Genomic DNA, 23,805 nt, shown 5'->3' with positions numbered 1-23,805 from the left:
CGATGGAGTGAGCTCCCGTTGCTCTGTCCAGCTCCTGCCAACCTAGCAGTTCGAAAGCACACCAGTGCAAGTAGATAAATAGGTATCGCTGTGGCGGGAAGGTAAACGGCATTTCTGTGCGCTCTGGTTTCCGTCACAGTGGTCCGTTGTGCCAGAAGTGGTTTAGTCATGCTACATGACCCGGAAAGCTGTCTGTGGACAAACGCTGGCTCCCTCAGGCCTGGAAGCAAGATAAGCGCCACAACCCCATAGTGGCCTTTGACTGGACTTATCCGCTCAGGGGTCCTTTACCTTTTTTTTACACTTACATGCTTTCCCCAACTCAGATAGTGATCTGCATGTTAGACTTTGTCTTTATTTTGTCTTTATTTTACAACACCGATTTGTTTTTGTATTTTAAAACTGTAAACTGCCTTGGGTGCCTGGGTGGAAATATAAGCAATAAATGGGTAAATAATGACACAGTCTTTATTTTAACTATTTAAACCAGTTTCTCTAGATCGGTGCTGGGCAACCTTTGGCCCTCCAGATGTTTCTGGATTACAGCTTTGATCATCCTTGGCCATTGGCCATGCTGGTTTTGGCTGATGTGTGTTGGATTCATACAACACCTGGAGGACCAAAGGTTCTTCAGCCTTGCTCTAGATGGATAGATTTGGTTACGCATGCTTGCGTATGGAATAACAATCATCGTTTCAATCTGAGTTGCAGACATCCACAAGGGCAAATAATATGCTGTAATTCCATTTTAAGGACTCATCTACAAATGCGTATTACAGAGCTTTGTAACAGATTTTCACCCTTGACAGCATATACCACTACTGGGAAATTTGCAGTGCTGGCAAAAAGCTATCTTGAAATGTTATGGGCCACCTCCTTCTGGTTTTGCTCCTAGACCAGATACATGACAAGCGCTTTTTGGAAATGTTTGCGAAGCCAGTACGGAGAACATCAGTACTCTGTAAAAAAACAACAACACATGCACAACCTAGCAAATTAGGGAAACAGACCTAGTGGCCTGAATTCCGTGAGCATTTCTGGTATCTGGCAAGAATTCAAGAAAGAGCAAAACAATTCATTGTTTCATTGATCATTACTGTGCAGCCATTAGCTCCCTGAGGGTTCCCTTGCAAATAAAGCTAGACAGAAAAGTATGCTATAATTAGATGGATCAAGTGTTATTAGGAGAGCTTACTGAACCAAAACGAAGAAATAAAGCAAATGGGAGACCCAATTAAATCTGACAAAAACTATTCAGTATATTATTCAAACGTTGCAAGGCTAATTTGAGTCCCATTCCTGCTTCCGAGATATCAAAGAAGCAAACAGGAACACAGTCCCCCTCTGCCTTGAATTTGTAAATAAAAACCGTGAGTGGCTAGCAAAGTATCAACAGAACAGCAGGAATGTGCAGAGAAACGTGGACATAATAAGCCTGGGATTTCGGCTAAGTAGGCTAGTGGGCATCACCTCTCATAGGCACCCCCCTGTTTCTATCTGGCACTGCCTGTCATTTGCCCCTTCTCAACAACTTATGAGTCAAAGGAAGTTGCCTAGGGGGGAAACAATGGTTTCATTCCAAAATATTAGTATTTCTTATTGATGCAGAACTGGCCCAAGGCCAGAGCTAATGTGATATGATCAGACAGATCCTTAAACCTCTTGGTTGCTTGGCAACTTGTTGATTCAGCTGACTCTGTCAGGTGTACAGGAAAGACAGGTGTGAGAAGGGAACGGGATTGGTTTGTTGCCTGGTGATGTCACATAGATGCTGAATATGGAATATCCTTACAAGGCTTTCTTTGGTACTTTCCTCACTGTGTGCGTTGAGAAAAGACACAAAACTAGAAGCAGAAACCTCAGACAACAACTCCTAGGGAAAGCGTGTTCTCCTTCATGGAGAGCCGTGTTGCGGTTGGGGCCGCCAGGACACTCCAAAGTTGTGGGGCAGGCTAATTGATCGTTGGCCACTGATCCGATTGGGCTCCCTTGTTGTTGGGAAGAAGTTAATGTTGTCATTTGTTGATTGACAGCCAGAAATGCTAAAACTCCTTGCACGAGGCTAGGGCTTCCTCTTTTCGCCCGTGCATCGGATTGCCCATCCCCCCCCCCCCTAGAATTAGGGTTGTTCGCTTGACCTTGCTATGCCTGTCATGGGGTCGTCTGCTCTTGAGGCAGGGGCCTGGTAGGAATTTTGTCCATCTGGCTGATTGGCTGGGGCCATTTGGTTTTTGCCTACTGCGTAGCAAATCATCACAACTTGTAAGGTTGCGGTTAGGCATTGGTTTATGGTTTGGTTGGTTGAGGGGCATGGATTGGCTGTGCCTGCCCCTCTAATGCTGCTGCTGCAAGGGATTCCGTTAGAGGAATCAGGGGCTAACTATTGCTTGTCCACCCTGTCAAGGGGGCTCGGGCCACTGCAAGAGCTCCTGGTTGCATTTGGGGAGGGCTGAGGGCAGCTTCCCTGCTCTGTCACTACCCCCAAGTGTATTCCCCTTTTCTGACTTTTGCAGGTGTGCGGAATGTCAGTCTGTCCCCCATGGTGGGGGCAGCTAGTTGCAACCAATGCCTAAGCAACCACTCACATGTTTGTATTTTAATAAAATTGTGGCCAAAATTATGCCAAAACCTTAAACTAAAATTTTGGTGTGATGTGTGAGTTATTTGGGGTGGCCCTGGGGACCTTGACACGCAATGAATGTCAACTCAGTCAGGTAAGTGTAATAAAAAGTTGTGCTGGTTATAAAAAACAACAACCCAGAAGCCTTTCTTCTGGGAATTATAGGGATAGAACTACCTAAATTGTACAGAAATTTACTCATGTACGCGACTACAGCAGCAAGAATGTTACTTGCCCAAAAACGGAAAGAAGAAGTCGTCCCAGCAAAGGAAGAATGGGTACAAAACTTATGGAATACGCAGAAATGGCGAAACTTACCGGAAGAATAAGAAATCAAGATAACAAACTTTTTACAAAAGAATGGAAATGCTTTATTGAATATTTACAGATAAATTGTAAACAGATAAAAACACCGGCAGGATTATTGTAATAACCTGCAGCTATATAAGAGTATATATATATAAAGAAGATGAATAAATGAGGAAATTAATTTGGATATGCAGAAGATATTAAAAATAAATTTAAGGAACTGCAGAAAGAGAGGGAAGGAAGTCAAGTTTTAAAATGTCAAAATGAATGTAAAATCATTGAAATGTATATACATCTAAAAAGTGTGTGTGTGTGTGTATGTATATATACATATACATATATATATTTAATAACTTTGCTGGATCACACCAAAGGTCTATCTAGGCCAGTAGTTTGGCTCCCAACCAGATGACTGTGGAAAGAGCATGAATATGAATCATTATCATGTGCTTTTAGCGATCCCATGAAGAGAGCCCACATCAAATAAAGATCTGGCTATTTCTCAGTTTTTTAAAAAACTGCTTGTGCTTCAATGGAAAATGTGTTAAAACGGGCACATTTTAAGCACTGAATCAAAGAGGACTCATGAGTGAGTTTACACATTTAATGGTTTTATTTTTAGCTCTCTCTCACCGTTTTTTAAAATCGTTCCCTTTCATTCTGTTTTGACCTCCTTTCAACTCACATCTGCCAGAAACAGTTGAGTGTCGGGAGGCGAATCCAGCGAGAGCCAACTCCCAACACCGTAATTTGAATGCCCTTTCCTTTAGCTGCATCACATATGTACTTATGTGGTTTTAGGACCTCTTCCCAAAAACTTTCCGCATAAGCTCAAACTGTCCCAGGGAAGGATCGTCTCAACAGTGCTTAGCGACATGCCCCACAGTTGATAATGCAAGTCACACAACCATCATATACCACTGGCTTGTCTAATTTTGGAGCTGGGCTTTGGAGGCCCCAAAATTACAGCCTTTAACCGGCCATTTTACTATGTGCACATTCCTTGCTTTGCTTAAGATGAAGCTTCTCAAGGAACAGTCTGGCCTCGTCACGTTTTTCAACACGGGCACCATCAGAATATGTTGAAATTTCGTATTTCGGTGCAGGCTATAGCAGCCCAGCTTAAAGGATACCATTCAAATGTATGCACTGATTGAAATGTCCTAACCTGGAGTGTCCCTGTGCCATCATATTTGCCAATACACTTAAAGCAGGGCTCAAAATAAACACCCGTAAGGTCGCCCAGGTTCAGCCGGTTAAAATTCAAGTTAAGATTCCCCTGTTTCAAACCAAGTCCCCCTTTAAATGCTTGTTGTTGTTTAGTTGTGTCCGACTCTTCGTGACCCCATGGACCAGAGCAAGCCAGGCACTTCTGTCTTCCACTGCCTCCTGCAGTTTAGTCAAACTCATGCTGGTAGCTTCGAGAACACTGTCCAACCATCTCATCCTCTGTTGTCCCCTTCTCCTTGTGCCCTCCATCTTTCCCAACATCAGGGTCTTTTCCAGGGAGTCTTCTCTTCTCATGAGGTGGCCAAAATATTGGAGTCTCAGCTTCAGGATCTGTCCTTCTAGTGAGCACTCAGGGCTGATTTCCTTAAGAATGGATAGGTTTGATCTTCTTGCAGTCCATGGGACTCTCAAGAGTCTCCTCCAGCACCAGAATTCAAAAGCATCAATTCTTCGGCGACCAGCCTTCTTTATGGTCCAGCTCTCACTTCCATACATCACTACTGGGAAAACCATGGCTTTAACTATATGGACCTTTGTTGGCAAGGTGATGTCTCTGCTTTTTAAGATGCTGTCTAGGTTTGCCATTGCCTTTCTCCCAAGCAGCAGGCGTCTTTTAATTTCGTGGCTGCTGTCACCATCTGCAGCGATCATGGAGCCCAAGAAAGTAAAATCTCTCACTGCCTCCATTTCTTCCCCTTCTATTTGCCAGGAGGTGATGGGAACAGTGGCCATGATCTTCGTTTTTTTGATGTTGAGCTTTAAATGCACTATACATTTAAAGCAGTGTCATAACACTTTAAACAATCATGGCTTCCCCTAAAGAACCCTGGGAATTGTAGTTTGTTAAAGGCATTGAGAGTAGTTAGGAGACCGCATTTCTGACTGTAAGAGCTGTTCGACGGTGGAAGAGACTTGCTCAGAAGTAGAAGGTTTTTAAGCAGAGGTTGGACGGCCATCTACCATGGATGCTATAGCAGAGATTCCTGCATTGCAGGTAAATTGTACTAGATGACTCTAGGGGTCCCTTTCAACTCTACAATTCTGTGATAATTCTTCACACAGAGTTACAGTTTTCCAGAGTTCCATGAGAAGAGGGACTTGACTGGTAAACCACTCAGAGAAATGTAGGGAAGGGGAATCTCTTCCAGTTCTTTAGAGATAAGTAAAATGCAAACTATTGTCTGGATCAAAACTGACATTTAGAGACCTCCACGTTCTCCACAGGTTTAAAACATCTGAGTCAAAAAAGCACCTCTAAAAATGGCCGTGAACCACAAGCCCTGCTGACCACTTCCTGCAGAGCCTTACGGAACCTCTCCCTGTTGTTTTACCAATTCACCCGCAAAACATCTATCTATCCATCCCTCCATCTCCTGGCATTCCTCCCACTTAACCTTTGTTTCATTCATTCTCTTGACAGAGCAATCTAATACACCTCTGCAGTCCTTCTGCTTTTGTTAATTCTACAGAGCCTGGCTTTCCACATTTTCAACTCTGCTCCTGTATTTCCCCTTCCTAAATCGTTGTGGCCAAGTTCTAATAGTTCAGTGTCAGAACTTCCCCATGGCAATTTTTATTAACCACAGTTGACTCAATATGGAGTTAGGCCATTACGTCCAAATCTTTCTGGCTGTTTCCTAGCTCTCATCCATGATATCTCAAGATTTCCACTGCTTCGTTTAATCTGAATTAATCTTCATTTAATGGGTGCTCCGTTTAATCTCAAGCTCTCCTGGCCTGAGGAAGTGGCTTGAGGGTAGGATATCCTCAAGTCCCTTTTTATTTTTATTCTTTTAATAATTTTGAATACCCATAATAATTTAATAATTTTGAACAACCATAAAATATCAAAAACTTCCCTTCTTCTCTTTCCATGGTTCATTTTGCATAACATAAATCACTGCATATTTTACATAAGCTAAACCGTTCAGTATTCCATTGTTGCATCCATCAAAACTAATTGACACTGTTGAATTTATCTTAATGCTGCCAACGTTTTCACTCAAGTCCCTAACCACTCAAGGATACAGTCATACCTTGGATCCCGAACTCCTGGAACTTGGACGTTTTGGCTCCCAAATACCGCAAGCCCGGAAGTGATTGTTCCCGTTTGCAAACGTTCTTTTGGAACCCAAACATCTGACGGGCTTCCGGGGCTTCTGATTGGCTGCAGGACCTTCCTGCAGCCAATCAGAAGCCACGATTTGGTTTTTGAACATTTTGGAAGTCAAACGGACATCTGGAACATATTCTGTTCAACTTCCAAGGTACGACTGTATTTATATATCACACTGAACCCCCCACTTCTTGCACACACAACTTTAGGGGGCAGCAGGTCTAACTTTCTGTAGCGATAGTGCCAGCATCTCTCGCTTTAGGGGAACTTTCAAATCCAAAGAAAATATATCCACCCATGTGAAATAGCAATTTGCTGCTCAAAAGATTTCCCTCAGCCCCCTCCAAAATGAACTTACATAAATTTTGTTTTGTTGATATCGCTGGAATAGATTGTGCATGATGGCCCCTTCATGGAGGTCTATCAGTGCGGCCATGTCTTCCAGACCTTCTGAGCTTGTAGGCTGCATAGCTGTGACTTTTTGGCGTGTGATTGACCTCTGTTTATACGTGTATACCTGAAAAAGGGAAAAAGCAGTCCTTGAAAAACAGATTCTACTTTTATGTTCTCCATTTCTGTCCACACACAAAAAATGCATCTTTTTTCAAAATGCAACAAGAACACTCTTGCAACCACAAGCCGGGCAGATGAACTTAACATACAATAATCCATACCTACTATTAACTGAGTAACTTTGCAAAAGAGAAGCATGTTGCCTACACCAGGCAAAACCACCAACGTACATAAAGCATTTCTGAATCTTGGGAGAGCTGTTTAGAATAACGCAAACCAGAAGCACATTGGTAGAAAATGTTCTAACAGATCTAACATTATGCCTAGGGGTGCTGCTTCAATTAAACCCTAGTTATCCCAGGTTAGCCTCAGGTAGGTCAACAGGAATTTCACCCCTGGTATTTATTATTATTATAGTGGTACCTCAGGTTAAGAACTTAATTTGTTCTGGAGGTCTGTTCTTAACCTGAAACTGGTCTTAACCTGAAGCACCACTTTAGCTAATGGGGCCTTCTGCTGACGCCGCACTGTCACTCCACGATTTCTGTTCTCATCCTGAAGCAAAGTTCTTAACCCGAGGTACTATTTCTGGGTTAGCGGAGTCTGTAACCTGAAGCGCCTGTAACCTGAGGTACCACTGTATTATTATTATTATTATTATTATTATTATTATTATTATTATTTACACATATATAAACATTGGACTTTTAGGAAAATATTACCTATATGACCAGAGGAATGCAAAGACTAACATGCTGGACCAGGATATAATAAATAATCCCCTCTTCTCCAGTTCTTATGCCACAGAACTGTTCATAAGCAGGACTGATCGCCTATTGTTACTCAGCTCCATCTGCTAGTTAAGTGTGTTCACCATCTGAATATAGAAGCTTCATTGCTGGCTCATGCTTCTAGAGGGTCCGCTCTCCATGTATAAAATTAATAAATACACAGAAGAGCCATTTATGCCTGCAGTCAGCCTAACATCTTGAGATGCTACGTTCCCTCGGCTAATGAAATGTTAGGTAAAGAACTGCTTCTTTGGCTTAAACATCTGCTGCATTTACACAATTATTCTGCTTGACCATGGCCCACATTATTATTTGGCATACTCCGGTGACATTCAAACAACATAAAAGAGAACATATACACTTCATGGAGCCGTTGCAAATAATTTCCAGTGACCTTAAAGTCATTTCCTTAATTAGCTTTTAAAATGCCTATTCCTGTGTATATTTTTAAAATGCATGTATTTATATATGAGTTGCTGTTTTTCAGTACAGAGCCAGCACAACTTGGCATGCTTTTCCGCTGGAAACAAAATTCCCCTTAACGTTTTAGAAATCCAAACACTGTGGTAACTAAGGAGGTTTTAATAACATGAAACTTTTTTTTTTTAAAAAAGAACTATATAAACCTTTCCAACATATTTATAAAGCTTTCCTCTGATTTAAGGATTGTGATAACTGGCAAATCAGACTATTTGTGAACATTTAAGAACTGCCAACACAGGTTACTGAGCCCACATTCTTCCAAAATAATAGTTCAGTTAGTGGAGCATAAGTATTAATCTCAGTCGTGAGTTTGAGCCCCACACTGGGCAAAAGATTGCTGCATTGCAGCCAGTTGGACTCTCGTAGTCCCTTCCAACTCTACAATCTATGATTCTATGATTAAGATAAAAAATTAAAAAAACAAGACTATGATTAGAGGGAGGGTGTGGTGGGGAGACATAGGCTTACATCTTATCCCCCAAAATGGATCTGGTATGTTGTTTAATGGTGAAACGATTCAGAAACTCTTTTATCACATTTGAATTCAGGAATGCAAGGATGGTTTGTTGAAAGCCATGCGGTCTGTGAATGGAGCAACCAGCTCAGACATCTTTACGTGTGTCAATAGTTCATTGTACAGTCATACCTCGGTCTAAGAACAGTGCTGTTAACAAATGATTCAGGCAACGCATTCCACAAAACCGGAAGTAGGTGTTCCGGCTAGCGAACTTTGCACCGGAAGACAAACAGAAGCCAACTGGTGGAAGGGCACCTCATTGGGGAAAGCGTGCCTCGGTTTGAGAACATTTTCGGTGTAAGAACGGGCTTCCGGAACGAATTAAGTTTGTAAACAGAGGTCCCACTGTATATTATTTTCCAGAAAGCCTTTACCACTGTACATGTCCACCACATATGGTAAAAAGTACCCTCATTCTCTTTACATTTCCAACACAATTTTGAACTTGTTTTGTACATTTTAGCAATTTTACTCGGTGTTAGGTACCGACGATACTAAAGAAAATGTTTAAAAACACATTTGTAAAAAAACCAGAAGCCTTTTTATTAGGTATAATAGGTGAAGAGTTACCAAGAGACGATAAAAGGCTTTTTATGTATGCAACGACAGCAGCGAGAATGCTACTAGCCCAGAGCTGGAAGGAAGGAGAAGTACCAACAAAAGAAGAATGGCAGATGAAACTGAGTATGCAGAGTTGGCGAAACTGACGGGGATGATCCAAAACCAGGAAGATCACGCATTTACTAAGGTAAATGTTAGCTCCAGTCGTGGATGACTCTGGGGTTGTGTGCTCATCTCGCTTTATTGGCCGAGGGAGCCTGCGTACAGCTTCCGGGTCATGTGGCCAGCATGACTAAGCCACTTCTGGAGAACCAGAGCAGCGCACGAAAACGCCGTTTACCTAACCGCCAGAGTGGAACCTATTTATCTACTTGCATTTGACGTGCTTTCGAACTGCTAGGTTGGCAGGAGTATTTACTAAAGATGGAAATAAATTTGTAATTTATTTAAAAGACCACTGTAATCAGTTAAAATCGTTGGCAGGGATGTAATGACACTTGCAATGTGGAATTATTTATGGTAATTGGGTGGCGCTGTGGGTTAAACCACAGAGCCTAGGGCTTGCCGATCAGAAAGTCGACGGTTCGAATCCCTGCAACGGGGTGAGCTCCCGTTGCTCGGTCCCTGCTCCTGCCAACCTAGCAGTTCGGAAGCATGTCAAAGTGCAAGCAGATAAATAGGTACCACTCTGGCAGGAAGGTAAACGGCGTTTCCGTGCGCTGCTCTGGTTCTCCTAGAAGTTCGAAAGCACGTCAAATGCTTTCGAGAGGAGCACACAACCCCAGAGTCGTCCACGACTGGACCTAACATTCAGGGGTCCCTTTACATTAGTAAATGCGTGATCTTCCTGGTTTTGGATCTTCCCCGTCAGTTTCACCAACTCCGCATACTCAGTTTCATAATAGGAAGCGTGTACACTGGCTTGGAAGCTGTACACTAGCTCTCTCGACCAATAAAGCGAGATGAGCGCCGCAACCCCAGTGTCATCCGCAACTGGACCTAATGGTCAGGGGTCCCTTTACCTTTACCTAATAGATGGATAAGGGTAAAAGATGTAACGAATTTAAACTTAAACATGGAACCTATGGAGGAGGGAAGGAGGTCTGAAGGTTCAAAAGAACCTTGTATTTTAATATTTGAAGTGTTTTTGTTTTATATGTATAAAATTATCAAAAATCCATAATCAAGGCCAAGTGGTGGGTACCTCCCCCCTACCCAAAATCTGATTTAATCTCTTTTACATCAAGAAGATCTAAGGACATCAGAGTGAATGAGGCATGAGTCCTTCTTTATCAATTGGCCATTCGTATGAATTTGAACATTTTGAATGGCAATTGCCCTCCGGACGTGCCAGGAGAATTCACTCATTTGGGCACAACATCAAATAGTGTCCTAGATTACCTTCTAGTTTCAGAAGACCTATTCTCAAACTTCTTTTATTTTAAAGTAGACAATGTACAATTCAGTGACCACCTACCTCTAGCGGCCAAGCTAACGCTCGACTGGCACCCGGTTAGCGGTTCACACCCAATTCATGTAGGTTTAAATGCCGCAGCTCAAGTAAGAAGCATTAAATGGTCTATGAAACAGGCCCAAAAATACGCAGAATTCTTCCAGAGGAATATCTCCGAACCCCTTATTGTTTCAGTGGCGGAGTTGTCTGAACCAAATAGGATATTGGAGTGGTTCTCCCACCTCTCTGTAGATTTAACTAGCTTCTTTACGATGCCGACTCACCTGGTTAACCGAGATCAACCCAGGTTCGGTGCACCTTGGTTTGATTCCAAATGTAAGCAAGCTAGACTCTCTCTCTGTTGTATCTACAACAGATATAAATCTTCTGGAGCTGAAACTCTTCCCCCAGAGTACTTGCAGGCCAAAATTGCTTACAAACAGGCACAGAAGTCAGCCAAGTATGAATGGCAGCTAAGACGTTGGCAAGCGCTGATTGCTGCCTCTAAGCTTCGCAGCTCTCGTGGTTTTTGGAATTTAATCAACAAAAGATTGAGGAAATACCCATTGACGGTTATACCAGCCCCGACATGGGAACAATTTCTATCAAAAATCCAATAAAAAATACATCTGTCAATAGAGCAGGATTGGGGAAGCAATGTTGGACTCTCATCTCCCAGCCAGCATAGATAATAAGTCAGGACGATGAGAGCCGTCCAACAATATTGGGAGGTCCAGGCGTTCCCTATTCCTGCAGCTGTCTATTGCACTGACATTGCAATTTGCAACTGACCATTGCAAAGGGAGGAATGCAGATCCATGGACCTGTTTCTCGAAGAGTCAGCATATCTGGCTGCAGTTTATATAGCTTAGTCTCGCTGGCTCTTAGCGGGGCTGCTGGAAGCAGAGCTGAAGGAAGACTGTGTCCCAAGGCGAGTGGGGGGGGGGGAAGAATAAGAAGCTTTCACTGTCTTCCTCCAAAGGCTGCTGACATTCCTTCTGCCTGAGCTGAAAGCTTGCCTGCCTTAGAGATCTGGGGTGGGCCCCCTTTCCCCCCACTGCGTTTACTTCCTCAGAAAGACAGCTGGTATTCAAAGCATCCATCCCCTGCTTCTTCTGATGCCAGACCACCTACAGTTCTCCTTGGGCAACATTCTCAGATTAGGGATGCCCCAGAAGGGGAGGCAACGGGTATCTGGAAGCAGTTGTGTCCCTCAGTTAACTATGAGCACGATAAGAAAACAACAGGGGCATATTTACTAATGGGTGTATCAATATTTTCCCTGCATCCACTCATTAAAAGCTGCTGCTGCAGCAGCTGCTGGGACTGGCAGGTCAGGTCAGGTCGATCCGGGCCACCTGGAATTCCAGAGTTTTCCCAGAAAAGGTATGTGGATCTAACAAGCCCCTCCCCTCTTCTGCGAAAAGAGAAGCTGCTTTCTTTTTCCATAGAAGAGCTCCAACCTCATTCTATTTTAGTGGCGCCGCTTGCAAAAGCAGACCTGTTCACTTGAACCACTTCCAGTGGAAGTCTGCCACAGGAATTATTATTATTTATTTATTTATTTATACATACATACACCGCCCATCTGGTTGGGTTTCCCAGCCACTCTGGGCAGCTCCCAACAGAATATTAAAAACACAGTAAAAGATCAAACATTAAAAACTTCCCTAAATAGGACTGCCTTCAGATGTCTTCTAAAAGTAAGGTAGTTATTTCCTTGACATCTGATGAGAGGGCGTTCCATAGGGTGGGCGCCACTACCGAGAAGGCCCTTTGTCTGGTTCCCTGTAACCTCACTTCTCGCAGTGAGGGAACTGCCAGAAGGCCCTCGGAGCTGGACCTCAGTGTCCGGGCAGAACAATGGGGGTGGAGACGCTCTTTCAGGTATATCATCTGAACTCAAGTTTCCCCGGGATTCTTTTTTCTCTTGAATTCTCCTTTGGCTCCTACTTTAAGTTCTCACATTAATGGCTATTTCCCCCTCCTTTTTCATGCCCCCCACCCAGCTTTTTCTAATTAGACACACAGTGGGTGGGAGGAATGGGGGCACACCAGTAAGAACTGCTGGACAAAACTTCTAGCAGAAGAGTTGGATGTAGCTGAATACAAAACTGAGCTGTCGCCCCTGAAAATTCAGGCACCAAAAACCCCCTCCAATGAATTTGCAGAATTTGGGGTTCTTGCTTATATCTCAGTCCTATAAGTGGATGATTCCCCTGGCTGCCAATAGTAGGCAAGTATTCTTAAAGGTGATGAACAAAACACCCTCTCACTCCTCCTACTGATTTTTTTTTTTTTAAAAATGAACCTAGTGGATAGCAGATGTTCCTAAATTCTTCATTAGCTCAGTGCAATTTCACACCAGCCCCTTTGAAAAAGTGGCTCTTCCTTATTCTTCTTGCATGGATCTCTACTCTTTGGCAAAACTGCAGCAATTCTGCTGCAGGAAGTTCTTTTCCACCATCATAAATCATATGCAAGTGAGTGGTACAGGATTTGCAAAATACAGTTTTTTGGAGGGCAATGCCATTTTCACACCTTGGTTAAATTATTATTTTTTAACAACCTGCTTGGGAATGAAGGAAGGCCCTGACCTCTCTATGTCATTTGCCATTTAACATTCTCGTCTTGCAAACGGCCGTTTTGCTCGTGGCATTACATAAAGGGGAAAACCCTGTGTGGTCGCTGGGTCCTGCGAGGGACAAAAGATTCTCTGTATGCGAAAAGATGTGTGATTAAAGTCATTAAATCATGGCCCCAGAATGCTACTTGATTATGCCAGCTGAGCCAAACGAGAGTCCAAAGAGCTGAAGCCACATGGCATAGATTCCCCCCTCCTGATTTAATTTCCACAACAACCCTGTGAGGTAGGTCAGTGACTGACTCAAGGTCACCCAGTAAGCTTCATGGCCTAGTGGGGATTTGAACCCTCATCTCCCAGGTGGGATGCGGGTGGCGCTGTGGGTTAAACCACAGAGCCTAGGACTTGCCAATCAGAAGGTTGGCAGTGCGAATCCCCGTGACGGGGTGAGCTCCTGTTGCTTGGTCCCTGCTCCTGCCAACCTAGCAGTTCAAAAGCACAAAGTGCAAGCAGATAAATAGGTACCACTCTGGCGGGAAGGTAAACGGCGTTTCCGTGCTCTGGTTCGCCAGAAGCGGCTTAGTCATGCTGGCCACATGACCCGGAAGCTGTACGCAGGCTCCCTTGGCCAATAAAGCGAGATGAGCACCGCAACCCGAGTCGTCCACGACTGGACCTAATGGTCGGGGTCCCTTTACCTTTACCTCCCAGGTCCGACACTACAACCACTACACCACATTGGCACACCCTGACTTACTTCCAGGAAGAGGTATTTCAAGGACCTGATTATGAAAGGCATTTGAAGGATACTCCACTTTTAAAAAGTAAACACTTTTCACATAGTTGCATGCTTTATTTCTGTGGAAGCACAGGTTATTATTTTTTCAAAAGGCTTTTCCACGACAGAACGAAGAAACATCATCTCACTGTTGCCATGTAGGTGTGTTTTCCCCAAAGCAATGTGCAAAAATTAATTCGCAAGTCAAACATTTTTTGTTTGCAGTCTGCCTGGGTAAGAGGACTTATTCGCCTTTCTTCTTGAGAAGGTGGCAACACAAGGATCGTGTTGTGACTACACACAATGGGCTAAATCAATATTTTTTTGAAATTCTGATAGTTAAGGCGGCCAATGGGCTGGATTCAACTAACAAATCCCATTAGCAAAAGCCCATGCAAGGACTTCTGCTGGTGCAGGAGGGTAGTAAAGGCAAAAGACTTCCTCCCTTGGTGGTTCCCCAACTGGTTCCATAATTTCTCTGTTCAAGTCCTTGACATCTAGGTAAAGGTAGAGGACCCCGGGACAGTTAAGTCCAGTCAAAGGCAACTATGGAGTTGCGGCACTCATCTCGCTTTCAGGCCAAAGGAGCCGGCGTTTGTCCACAGACAGCTTTCCGGGTCATGTGCCCAGCATGACTAAACCGCTTCTGGTGCAAAAGGACACCGTGACAGAAACCAGAGCGTAGGGAAATGCCGTTTACCTTCCTGCCACAGTGGTACCTATTTATCTACTTGCACTGGTGTGCTTCCATTTTTTTTATAAGATATTTATTGAGATTTTACAAAAACATAAGTTTACAAAATAGAAAAAAGTCATATAGAAAGAAAAAGATGAAAAAAGAGAACATACAAAAATACCTAAGAAAAAATAATAAAAATACAAAATACAAAAAACAAATAGATAAAAAAAATTAAAAACAAATCCGTTTTTTGTAACTTTAAACTCATTAGCTTGTTTCCTTGGCCTCCTCACACCTCCCCTTTTTGTATTCCCATTTAAATAATCAAATCAGCAAATCCTTACCCTCTTTCGTTTATCTTAACTCTATATCTTAACATATTATAACTCTATATTTTCATCCATTATCAATTCATTTTTGCATATTCTTATTAACTTTGCTGCTAATGCCACTTATTTTCAATCCAACATCATTTTAACATTCATTAATTTTACAGTGTTTCTGCAGATAATCTTTAAATTTCTTCCAGTCTTCTTCCACCAACTCTTCTCCCAGGTCTCGGATTCTGCCAGTCATTTCCGCCAATTCCATATAGTCCATCACCTTCATCTGCCACTCTTCCAGGGTGGGTAACTCTTGTGTCTTCCAATACTTTGCAATCAGTATTCTTGCTGCTGTTGTTGCGTACATAAAGAAAGTTCTGTCCTTCTTTGGCACCAATTGGCCGACTATGCCCAGGAGAAAGGCCTCTGGTTTCTTCAGGAAGGTATATTTAAATACCTTTTTCATTTCATTATAGATCATCTCCCAGAAAGCCTTAATCTTTGGGCACGTCCACCAAAGGTGAAAGAATGTACCTTCATTTTCTTTACATTTCCAACATTTGTTATCAGGCAAATGATATATTTTTGCAAGCTTGACTGGTGTCATGTACCACCTATATATCATTTTCATAATATTCTCTCTTAAGGCATTACATGCCGGGAATTTCATACCGGTGGTCCACAACTGTTCCCAGTCAGCAAACATAATGTTATGACCAATATCTTGTGCCCATTTAGTCATTTGCACTGGTGTGCTTTCAAACTGCTAGGTTGGCAGGAGCTGGGACAGAGGAATGGGAGCTCACCCCGTCGCGGGGATTCAAACCGCCGACGTTCTGATTGGCAAGCCTAAGAGGCTCAGTGGTTTAGACCACAGCGCCACCCACATCCCTTAAGTATACGACAAGCATTAAGGACACACAAAGGAGTCCACTCTCTGTGCTTCTGCGTGAGTTGCTGCCTGGAATGAGGCAAGCCTAGAGTGACTCATGCAGAAATAAGGCTTCTATGCTTTCACTCACCACACCCTGATGCAGCACAGTGGCCGGCCTCCTTTGAAGGCAGGTAATTCTGCTGCATCTCGACATTAGGAATGACCGGATGAAGCATCCAATCATATCTGACACAAAGATGCAGCAGAATTTTGTGTCACCTGGAGAGACTGGCCAGGAAGAGCATTAAGTCATGCCAGAGAGACGGTGGGTTCATGAGACCATTTTATTACTGAATTAATTTCTCACTGCCCTCTCACTGCAACTCAGCTTGGCAGTTAAATGAATCCCAATCAAATCCAAGAGGGTTGCAAGCAGCTGAGAGTTTTTATATGCTTAAATCCTCTCCTTCAGTCTATCCAACTTGATCCTTGCTGCGTTGGTATGCAATTTTTATCAACTAATACGGGTGATGTCTATGATGGTGGAGCCTTCATTCAACATACCGCATAATAATTCAGCAGGGATAAAGCTCTCAATAAATGGGGCTTTTTCCCTTTTTTTTTTTTTTAAAGGGCAGATGGTCAAGACCAGATTAAAGTCTGAAGACTACGGAACTACATCACAGGCTTTAACTCTTCAAATTAAAAGATGATCATATCGAAAATAATAAAACTGTGTATGTATTTTAGAAGAATTAATGCTGCACAGGGAGTTTTTGAAATCTCATTTGGTGGACATTTCAGGTAACAGCCTTGGTGGAATGCTGTATGTAACAAAAAAAGTAAAAAAGAATGTGTGACTCGCTTGATTGCGGTGGTCTAGAACTGAACCCACAATATCTCCAAGGTTAGGGGACTCCCTCTAAGCCCCATTCTGTTGCATCTTTAAGAGTACACTGTGTATTTTGTTCCTTCAAACAGCGCATCGTTTACAGCAAAATTAGGAAAAGCTTTCATTTCAACAGCTGGCAGTTAAGGAAATGATCATGAGTCTCAGCATTGTTCAATTAACAAGAATGCATGAGAGTCCTTAAATCTGGAGGCTGCCTCGACAGCTGCTAAAATAGCCTTGATGGTTGCTCCATGCGGATTGCGCAGCAGAGAAAAGGAAAGAGGGAAGCGGAAGAGGAGTTTGGATTTGATATTCCGCTTTATCACTACCCGAAGGAGTCTCAAAGCAGCTAACATTCTCCTTTCCCTTCCTCCCCCACAACAAACACTCTGTGAGGTGAGTGGGGCTGAGAGACTTCGGAGAAGTGTGACTAGCCCAAGGTCACCCAGCACTGCATGTGGAGGAGCGGAGATGCGAACCCGGTTCCCCAGATTACGAGTCTACCATTCTTAACCACTACACCACACTGCTTCTCAGTGTGAAATGAAGGAAATGAAGTTGTCTTCAATTCGAGCACTCTACTGCAAAGTTAGCAGGAGATCATTACAACACAATGCTCGCCAAGCCTACTGACGATTTGGCTCTGCGGCCCATGTGGAATAGACTGCATAATTGCTCATGCATGGATTATGCAAGATTATCCGCACAAAGTCTCACGCTTAAAGAGCTTTTAACACACCAAATCAACACCACAAGCCTTCGTCGGAAGAAGCAAAGATCACCAGTATCAAAGCGATGATTCTCCAACATCAGCTTCGTTTGACTGGTCATGTTGTGCGGATGCCTGATTATCGTTTTCCAAAGCAACTACTCTATTCTGAACATAAAAATGGAAAGTGTAATGCTGGTGGTCAACAAAAGAGGTTTAAAGACTCTCTCAAGGCATATCTAAGAAAATGTAGTATACACACCGACAACTGGGAAACACTGGCCTGTGAGCGCTCCAATTGGAGAACAGCCTTTACCAAATGTGTCATGGGCTTTGAAGACGCTCAAACTCAGGATGAAAGGGAGACATGTGCCAAGAGGAAGGCACGCTTGGCAAACCCTCACCGTGATCAACTCCCGTCCAGAAACCTATGTCCCCACTGTGAAAGGACGTGTGGATCCAGAATTGGCCTCCACAGTCACTTATGGACTCACTGTTATGACCATGTTCATGGAAGACAATCTTACTTGGCTACGTGTGATCGCCAAAGAAGAAGAAGTATGCAAGCATCGCACATACAGGGAGATGCAGCGTGGAGATGCAGCTAGCTGCCCTCAGGTGCATGTATCAGGTGCTCGTCTAAACAGCTGCATTGGCTCCTAGGTAAAGGTAAAGGGACCCCTGACCATTAGGTCCAGTCGTGACCGATTCTGGGGTTGCGGCGCTCATCTCGCTTTATTGGCCGAGGGAGCCGGCGTACAGCTTCCGGTTTATGTGGCCAGCATGACTAAGCCGCTTCTTGCAAACCAGAGCAGTGCACGGAAACACTGTTAACCTTCCTGCCAGAGCAGTACCTATTTATCTACTTGCACTTTGAGGTGCTTTCGAACTGCTAGGCTGGCAGGAGCAGGGACCGAGCAACGGGAGCTCACCCCGTCGCAGGGATTCATACCGCCGACCTTCTGATCGGCAAGTCCTAGGCTCTGTGGTTTAACCCACAGTGCCACCCGCGTCCCTGCATTGGCTCCTACCTAACACCATATTCCAGGAAAGTCTAGGCTCCCTTCAACCCAGCACATAAAAAATTAGGTCAATGCTATGGTTGGCAACCCTCACTGCAGTTAAAGAACTGGTTGCTCCCTCAGTCTAAACCTTGAGGCTGGCTCAAAACCAACTTTAACGTTGCTTGGCATAGTGGGTTTCTTCTTTGGCGTGAGAGCTTTAGAATACAATGCTTTTGTCACACATGTGTCTATTTGGAGCGTTATGGAAGGCTGGTTATCTAGATTTCCCAACCTTGAGACCCCAAGAGAAACGAGAGGGAGAGCGCATGTGAGCCCTCAGGGCACTCCATTTCTCTTAACTACATTTAAGAGGTTGGGAAACATTGTCTGCATTGTCTTCCTTATGCAATGAAGAATGCCTGCACAAACAGGCACTACATTTATAAATTTCATCAGGACAGAAACGTAGGCTTGTATCCAATGCAGCGCTGTGTAAGCATCCCGTCAGAACAAGGATTCCTGCTTTCACAATGGGACTTTCCCCACTTTCCCTCGTGTGTGTGTTCTGGGAGTTCCCCCAACCCTTTGGGTCCAATTTGGGGAGGGTGCAGACATGTGCAGGGGGAGGATGAGGGCAACCCCCTCTCGGAAATGGAAGTCCTTGTGATGATGGGGCACTGACAGCACAGCCTGGATAGTTCGGTTGGTCATGCTGAGAACATCAAGGTTGCAGGTTCGATCCTTGTATAGGACAGCTGCATAGTCCCTGCATTGCAGAGGTTGGACTAGATGGTCCACAGGTCTCTTCTAACTCTAAGATTCTATGATTCTATGATCAGGGTTAGCTGCAAATTACCAAGGTCTGAAAGCATGTGGGCCACTGGAAACCAACATGGCATCCTCTAGATCTTGTTGACTTCAGCTCCTATCACCCCAGTCAGATTTTGGACCTATAGTCCAAAAACATTGGGAGGGCACCATGTTAGTTGTGCTCATGCTTCTAGACCTTTGTAACTTGACTGTGGTGAGTAATACTTTCCTCCAGGTGATCAGGTACACTCCCATGGGCAATGTAATAATAATAATAATAATAATAATAATAATAATAATAATAATAATAATAATTTATTACTTATACACCGCCCATCTGACCAGGCGTCCCCAGCCACTCTGGGCGGCTCCCAACAGAATATTAAAAACACAATAAAACATCAAACATTAAAAACTTCCCTAAACAGGGTTGCCTTCAGATGTCTTCTAAAAGTCAGGTAGTTGTTTATTTCCTTGACATCTGATGGGACGGCATTCCACAGTGCAGGTGCCACTACTGAGAAGGCCCTCTGCCTGCTTCCCTGTAACCTCACTTCTCGCAGTGAGGGAACCACCAGAAAGCCCTCAGAGTTGGACCGGGCTGAATGATGGGGGTGGAGACGCTCCTTTAGGTGTTCTAGTTGGACACAGAGGAGCGATGGATCAGCTGGTGAACCACCAAGGGAATAAGGTTCAGAGATCAAGGGTTGGTGGTGGGATAATGATGAGTGGTCACATAGAGAAGAGGGAGAAGACTGGGAGCTGGGAATGTCTGTGGCAGAAAGTCGACAGGAATTAAGAGGCAGAAACTGAAGCAGGGGAGGTGGGAGGTCAAGAGGCAGAGATGGGTCAGGCTGGTGAAGAGTCGCAAGTATCTCCCCCTCCTGCTGTGACAATTTCCCCTTCCCCTGTCTCCCAGAAAAAGAAGAGGCATGAAAAGAGCGCAGGGTGTGTGTGTGTGTGGAGATTGGATACACTCAGATGCAGTCTACGATTGCTTGGGAAAAGCCCTGGAGATGAGGGGACATAGGCAGCTGTGGAGAGGCAGGGACCTTCAGACTCAGCAACTGCTTTAAGGGGGCAAAACCTACCATAGATGAGTTGCTATGCTCATTAGGCCTGACACTATGCAAAGTTTGTGCAGATTATTTTTTTTGCTATTAAAAGATTTAAAGTCAAAACTGATTTTAAATTTAGAGATTGCTCTTTACTGAAAGAAAACTACATGAAAATGATGTATAGATGGTATATAACACCAGTACAGATAGCAAGAATGTACAAAACCGGTTCAAATATATGTTGGAAATGTAAGGAAAAAGAAGGGACTTTACATCATATGTGGTGGGATTGTAGTGAAATTTTTAAAAAATTGGGAAATGATATACAATGAATTGAAGAAAATGTTCCAATTAACATTTGTAAAAAAGCCTGAAGCATTTTTGTTGAGGATTGTAGGAAAAGACCTGCCAAGGAAATTGAAAAACATATTCATGTATGCGACAACAGTCTTAATAGCACAAGGATGGAAGAATGAAGAAATCCTGACAAAAGAACTGTGGCAAGGACGTTCAGTTTTAGGGGCTTGATGAGCACTGCCAGTCAGAAAAGGCAAGACTCTGACCCCATATAAGTCAGCTGCTTAGATTCAGACAAAGCAAACTAGCATGAAATACAGCGCCGTTCAACTCGCTGCTCCCATTTGTACACCCGGGTTCTCGATACACCCCTAAAATATGCGAGATTAGCTGCAATATAGAAAGCTCAGCACAAAAGAAAAGTCCGCCTTGGAATAACGTTTGATGCCGAAGGCCAGCAAAAGCATCTCAGGGAAAACTCTAGAGATCACGAGGAATGCAGTCAAAAAAGGAGCTGTAAATAAAGGAAGGTTTTATCAGTTCAAAAATGGAGGGGGAGGGAAAATCTGGCATAAAGAGCAAAGGTAAATCCCTCTGGTTCAAAAAAATACATAGACGCATATAAGCCATTTGTGAGCTCTTTATCCCCACAAATCTGTGGAATCTGAAACCCTTAAAAGCCCCCTGTCTGCATTCCTTGAAATAATAAGGGTTAAACTTAAGTTCAACAGGAAATATGGTTAGATTATCCAAGCATGTTACTGAGAACACTTTAAAGCTACAAGAAACTGATTAAAATCACTCCATCCCTTCTGATTGGCCAGCCCAGGAGCAAAGGTTGTGAGATGCTCACCAAGACACCCTTTAAAATAGCATCCCTCTTGATCTGCCCTCTCATATTGCTTTTTCAATTACCCCAAAACAATTGCGGTTTTACAACAAAAAATGAGAAATAGGTTTTCTTGAAGATCGTGCCCAAATATTTTATATCGGTCCAGAGAGGATACCCCTTGCTGAATTTCATGGCCAAGGAATCTTGCAACTGAAACTGAAGGAGGAAAAGCAAAAAGCAAACGCAAAATCTAGGCATTCACCCCCCAATATTATCTGTATGCTGTCATAGGCCCATTAGCCCATAAGCAATCTGGCTGAGGGTATGCCTTTCAAGTTACATATCACATCCAAAAACCCTTTACTGCAATGAATGGAGTTCTGCTTCATTATTCCTTTGCAAACCCAACTCTTGGCCTGATACTCTGCAGCTGAGAAGGGAAACATCATTGAATGGCAGCATAACCCTATTGCCCTGACCACCCAGTGCCAACAGACTTATGCTAGGGTTTCCAATATGGCATCTACAGACACTACAATGCAAGGACCAGAAGTTGGCACCAAATGACCCCACAGCTTGGTGTTACACTTGAATGGGTACCAAAACAAGTTCCATTATATCTTGATTCTCACCACCAGTTTGCCTTCCTTGCACCTTCCAGCAAACCAGCAGGGAGGTGCTAAACAGCTCACCGTTTCCTTTAAAGGGTCAGGTATATATGTATGTGTATATGTTAAAATGGGACGCGGGTGGCGCTGTGGGTTAAACCACAGAGCCTAGGACTTGCCAGTCAGAAGGTCGGTGGTTCGAATCCCCGCGACGGGGTGAGCTCTCGTTGCTCAGACCCTGCTCCTGCCAACCTAGCAGTTCGAAAGCACGTCAAAGTGCAAGTAGATAAAGAGGTACTGCTCCGGCGGGAAGGTAAACAACGTTTCCGTGCGCTGCTCTGGTTCGCCAGAAGCGGCTTAGTCATGCTGGCCACATGACCCAGAAGCTGTACGCCGGCTCCCTCGGCCAATAAAGCGAGATGAGCATCGCAACCCCAGAGTTGGTCAGGGCTCCTTTACCTTTATATATTAAAATAATTTTTGAAGCAGTCCACAGATCAGCAGGTGCTGCAGAAAGGTGTTATGTTATGAGAGATTCTGAACTCGGTGTTTGGTTTACCTTGAGAAATCCTCTTTAGATCCCAGCTGTGATTGCAGGATGCAAAAACTGGAAAGGATTAATCATGCATCATTTCCTTATTTCAGGATACCAGGTCAGGGTGTTTTTAAAAGACTGGAAGCATTGGTTTTATCCTGATTCTAGTTTTCTCAATTTCCCAATCCTTCTACAGTAATGTGTCTCCCCCAACCCACCCAGCCAGTTTCATGTATAAACAGAGAGGCCTCCATTTCCCATAAATATACCACAACATTATACAGTAGTACCTTGGTTCTCAAATGCCTTGGTTCCCAAACACCAAAAACCCTGAAGTAAGTGTTTTGGTTTTCAAACACTTTCCGAAAGCTGTCGGCTATTGTTTCCAGGGCGCCTGCACCAATCAGAAGCCGCACCTTGGTTTTCAAACTTTTCGGAAGTCAAACGGACTTCCAGAATGGATTACGTTTGGCGCTTTGTTTTATTTTTATATTGCGTTTTTGTTTTTGAGGCTTTTTCGGTTAATTTGTTTTTGTGGCAGCGTGGAACCCAGTTCAGCTACTGATTCATTTATTGTGTGACTGTGGAAATGGATAAAAGCCCCCCCCCATCCAAACCACGACTATCATCAGTGCAGGTAAGGGGAAAAAATTAATTTTAATTTTTATCATCTACAGTACTGACTTATTTATTTTATAGTATAGTACACTGATTGTTGCTTTCATTTTATGGATCAATGGTCTCGTTAGATAGTAAAATTCATGTTAAATTGCTGTTTTAGGAGTTCTTTTTAAAAGTCTGGAACTGATTAATCCGTTTTGCATTACTTTCTATGGGAAAGCAAGCCTTGGTTTTGGAACGCTTTGGTTTTGGAACCGACTTCCCGAACGGATTAAGTTTGAGAACCAAGGTGAGACTGTAATGCAAGATTGCATTGTAGGCTTATCTGTCTCTAGGGCTGCAACGAGATCATATGGAACATATGTGGCTTCTTGCAATGTCTATTTCCAGTCCATGTTTCACAAATCCAGTAATCTATCCTCCTTCTGCCAACACCCATACTTTCTTTTGCATTCTTACATTCTACTTCCTTTACGGTACTCTTTAATTATGCTTTCCAGAAGAGACAGGCAAGCAAAACAAATACAGTGGTACCTCGGGTTACAAACACCTCGGGTTACAAACAATTCGGGTTACAGACTCCGCTAACCCAGAAATAGTACCTCGGG

The 23,805-nt window shown here is 43.5% G+C and overlaps 1 protein-coding gene across 1 annotated transcript in view; it reads right to left on the bottom strand.

Moving 5' to 3' along the window:
• MYO10 (myosin X) overlaps positions 1–23,805 on the bottom strand; it is a 193,148-nt gene that overhangs the window by 101,413 nt on the left and 67,930 nt on the right. The window contains exon 3 of the mRNA XM_083624569.1: positions 6,634–6,792. Coding sequence (XP_083480695.1) covers positions 6,634–6,792 — 159 coding nt within the window. The remainder of the gene's footprint in view (positions 1–6,633; positions 6,793–23,805) is intronic.

This window comes from Podarcis filfolensis, assembly GCF_964270895.1.
Source record: "Podarcis filfolensis genome assembly, chromosome: 7".
Lineage (NCBI taxonomy): Eukaryota > Metazoa > Chordata > Lepidosauria > Squamata > Lacertidae > Podarcis > Podarcis filfolensis.
The sequence above is the reverse complement of the archived record's forward strand: the minus strand, read 5'-3'. Positions and strand labels throughout refer to the sequence as shown.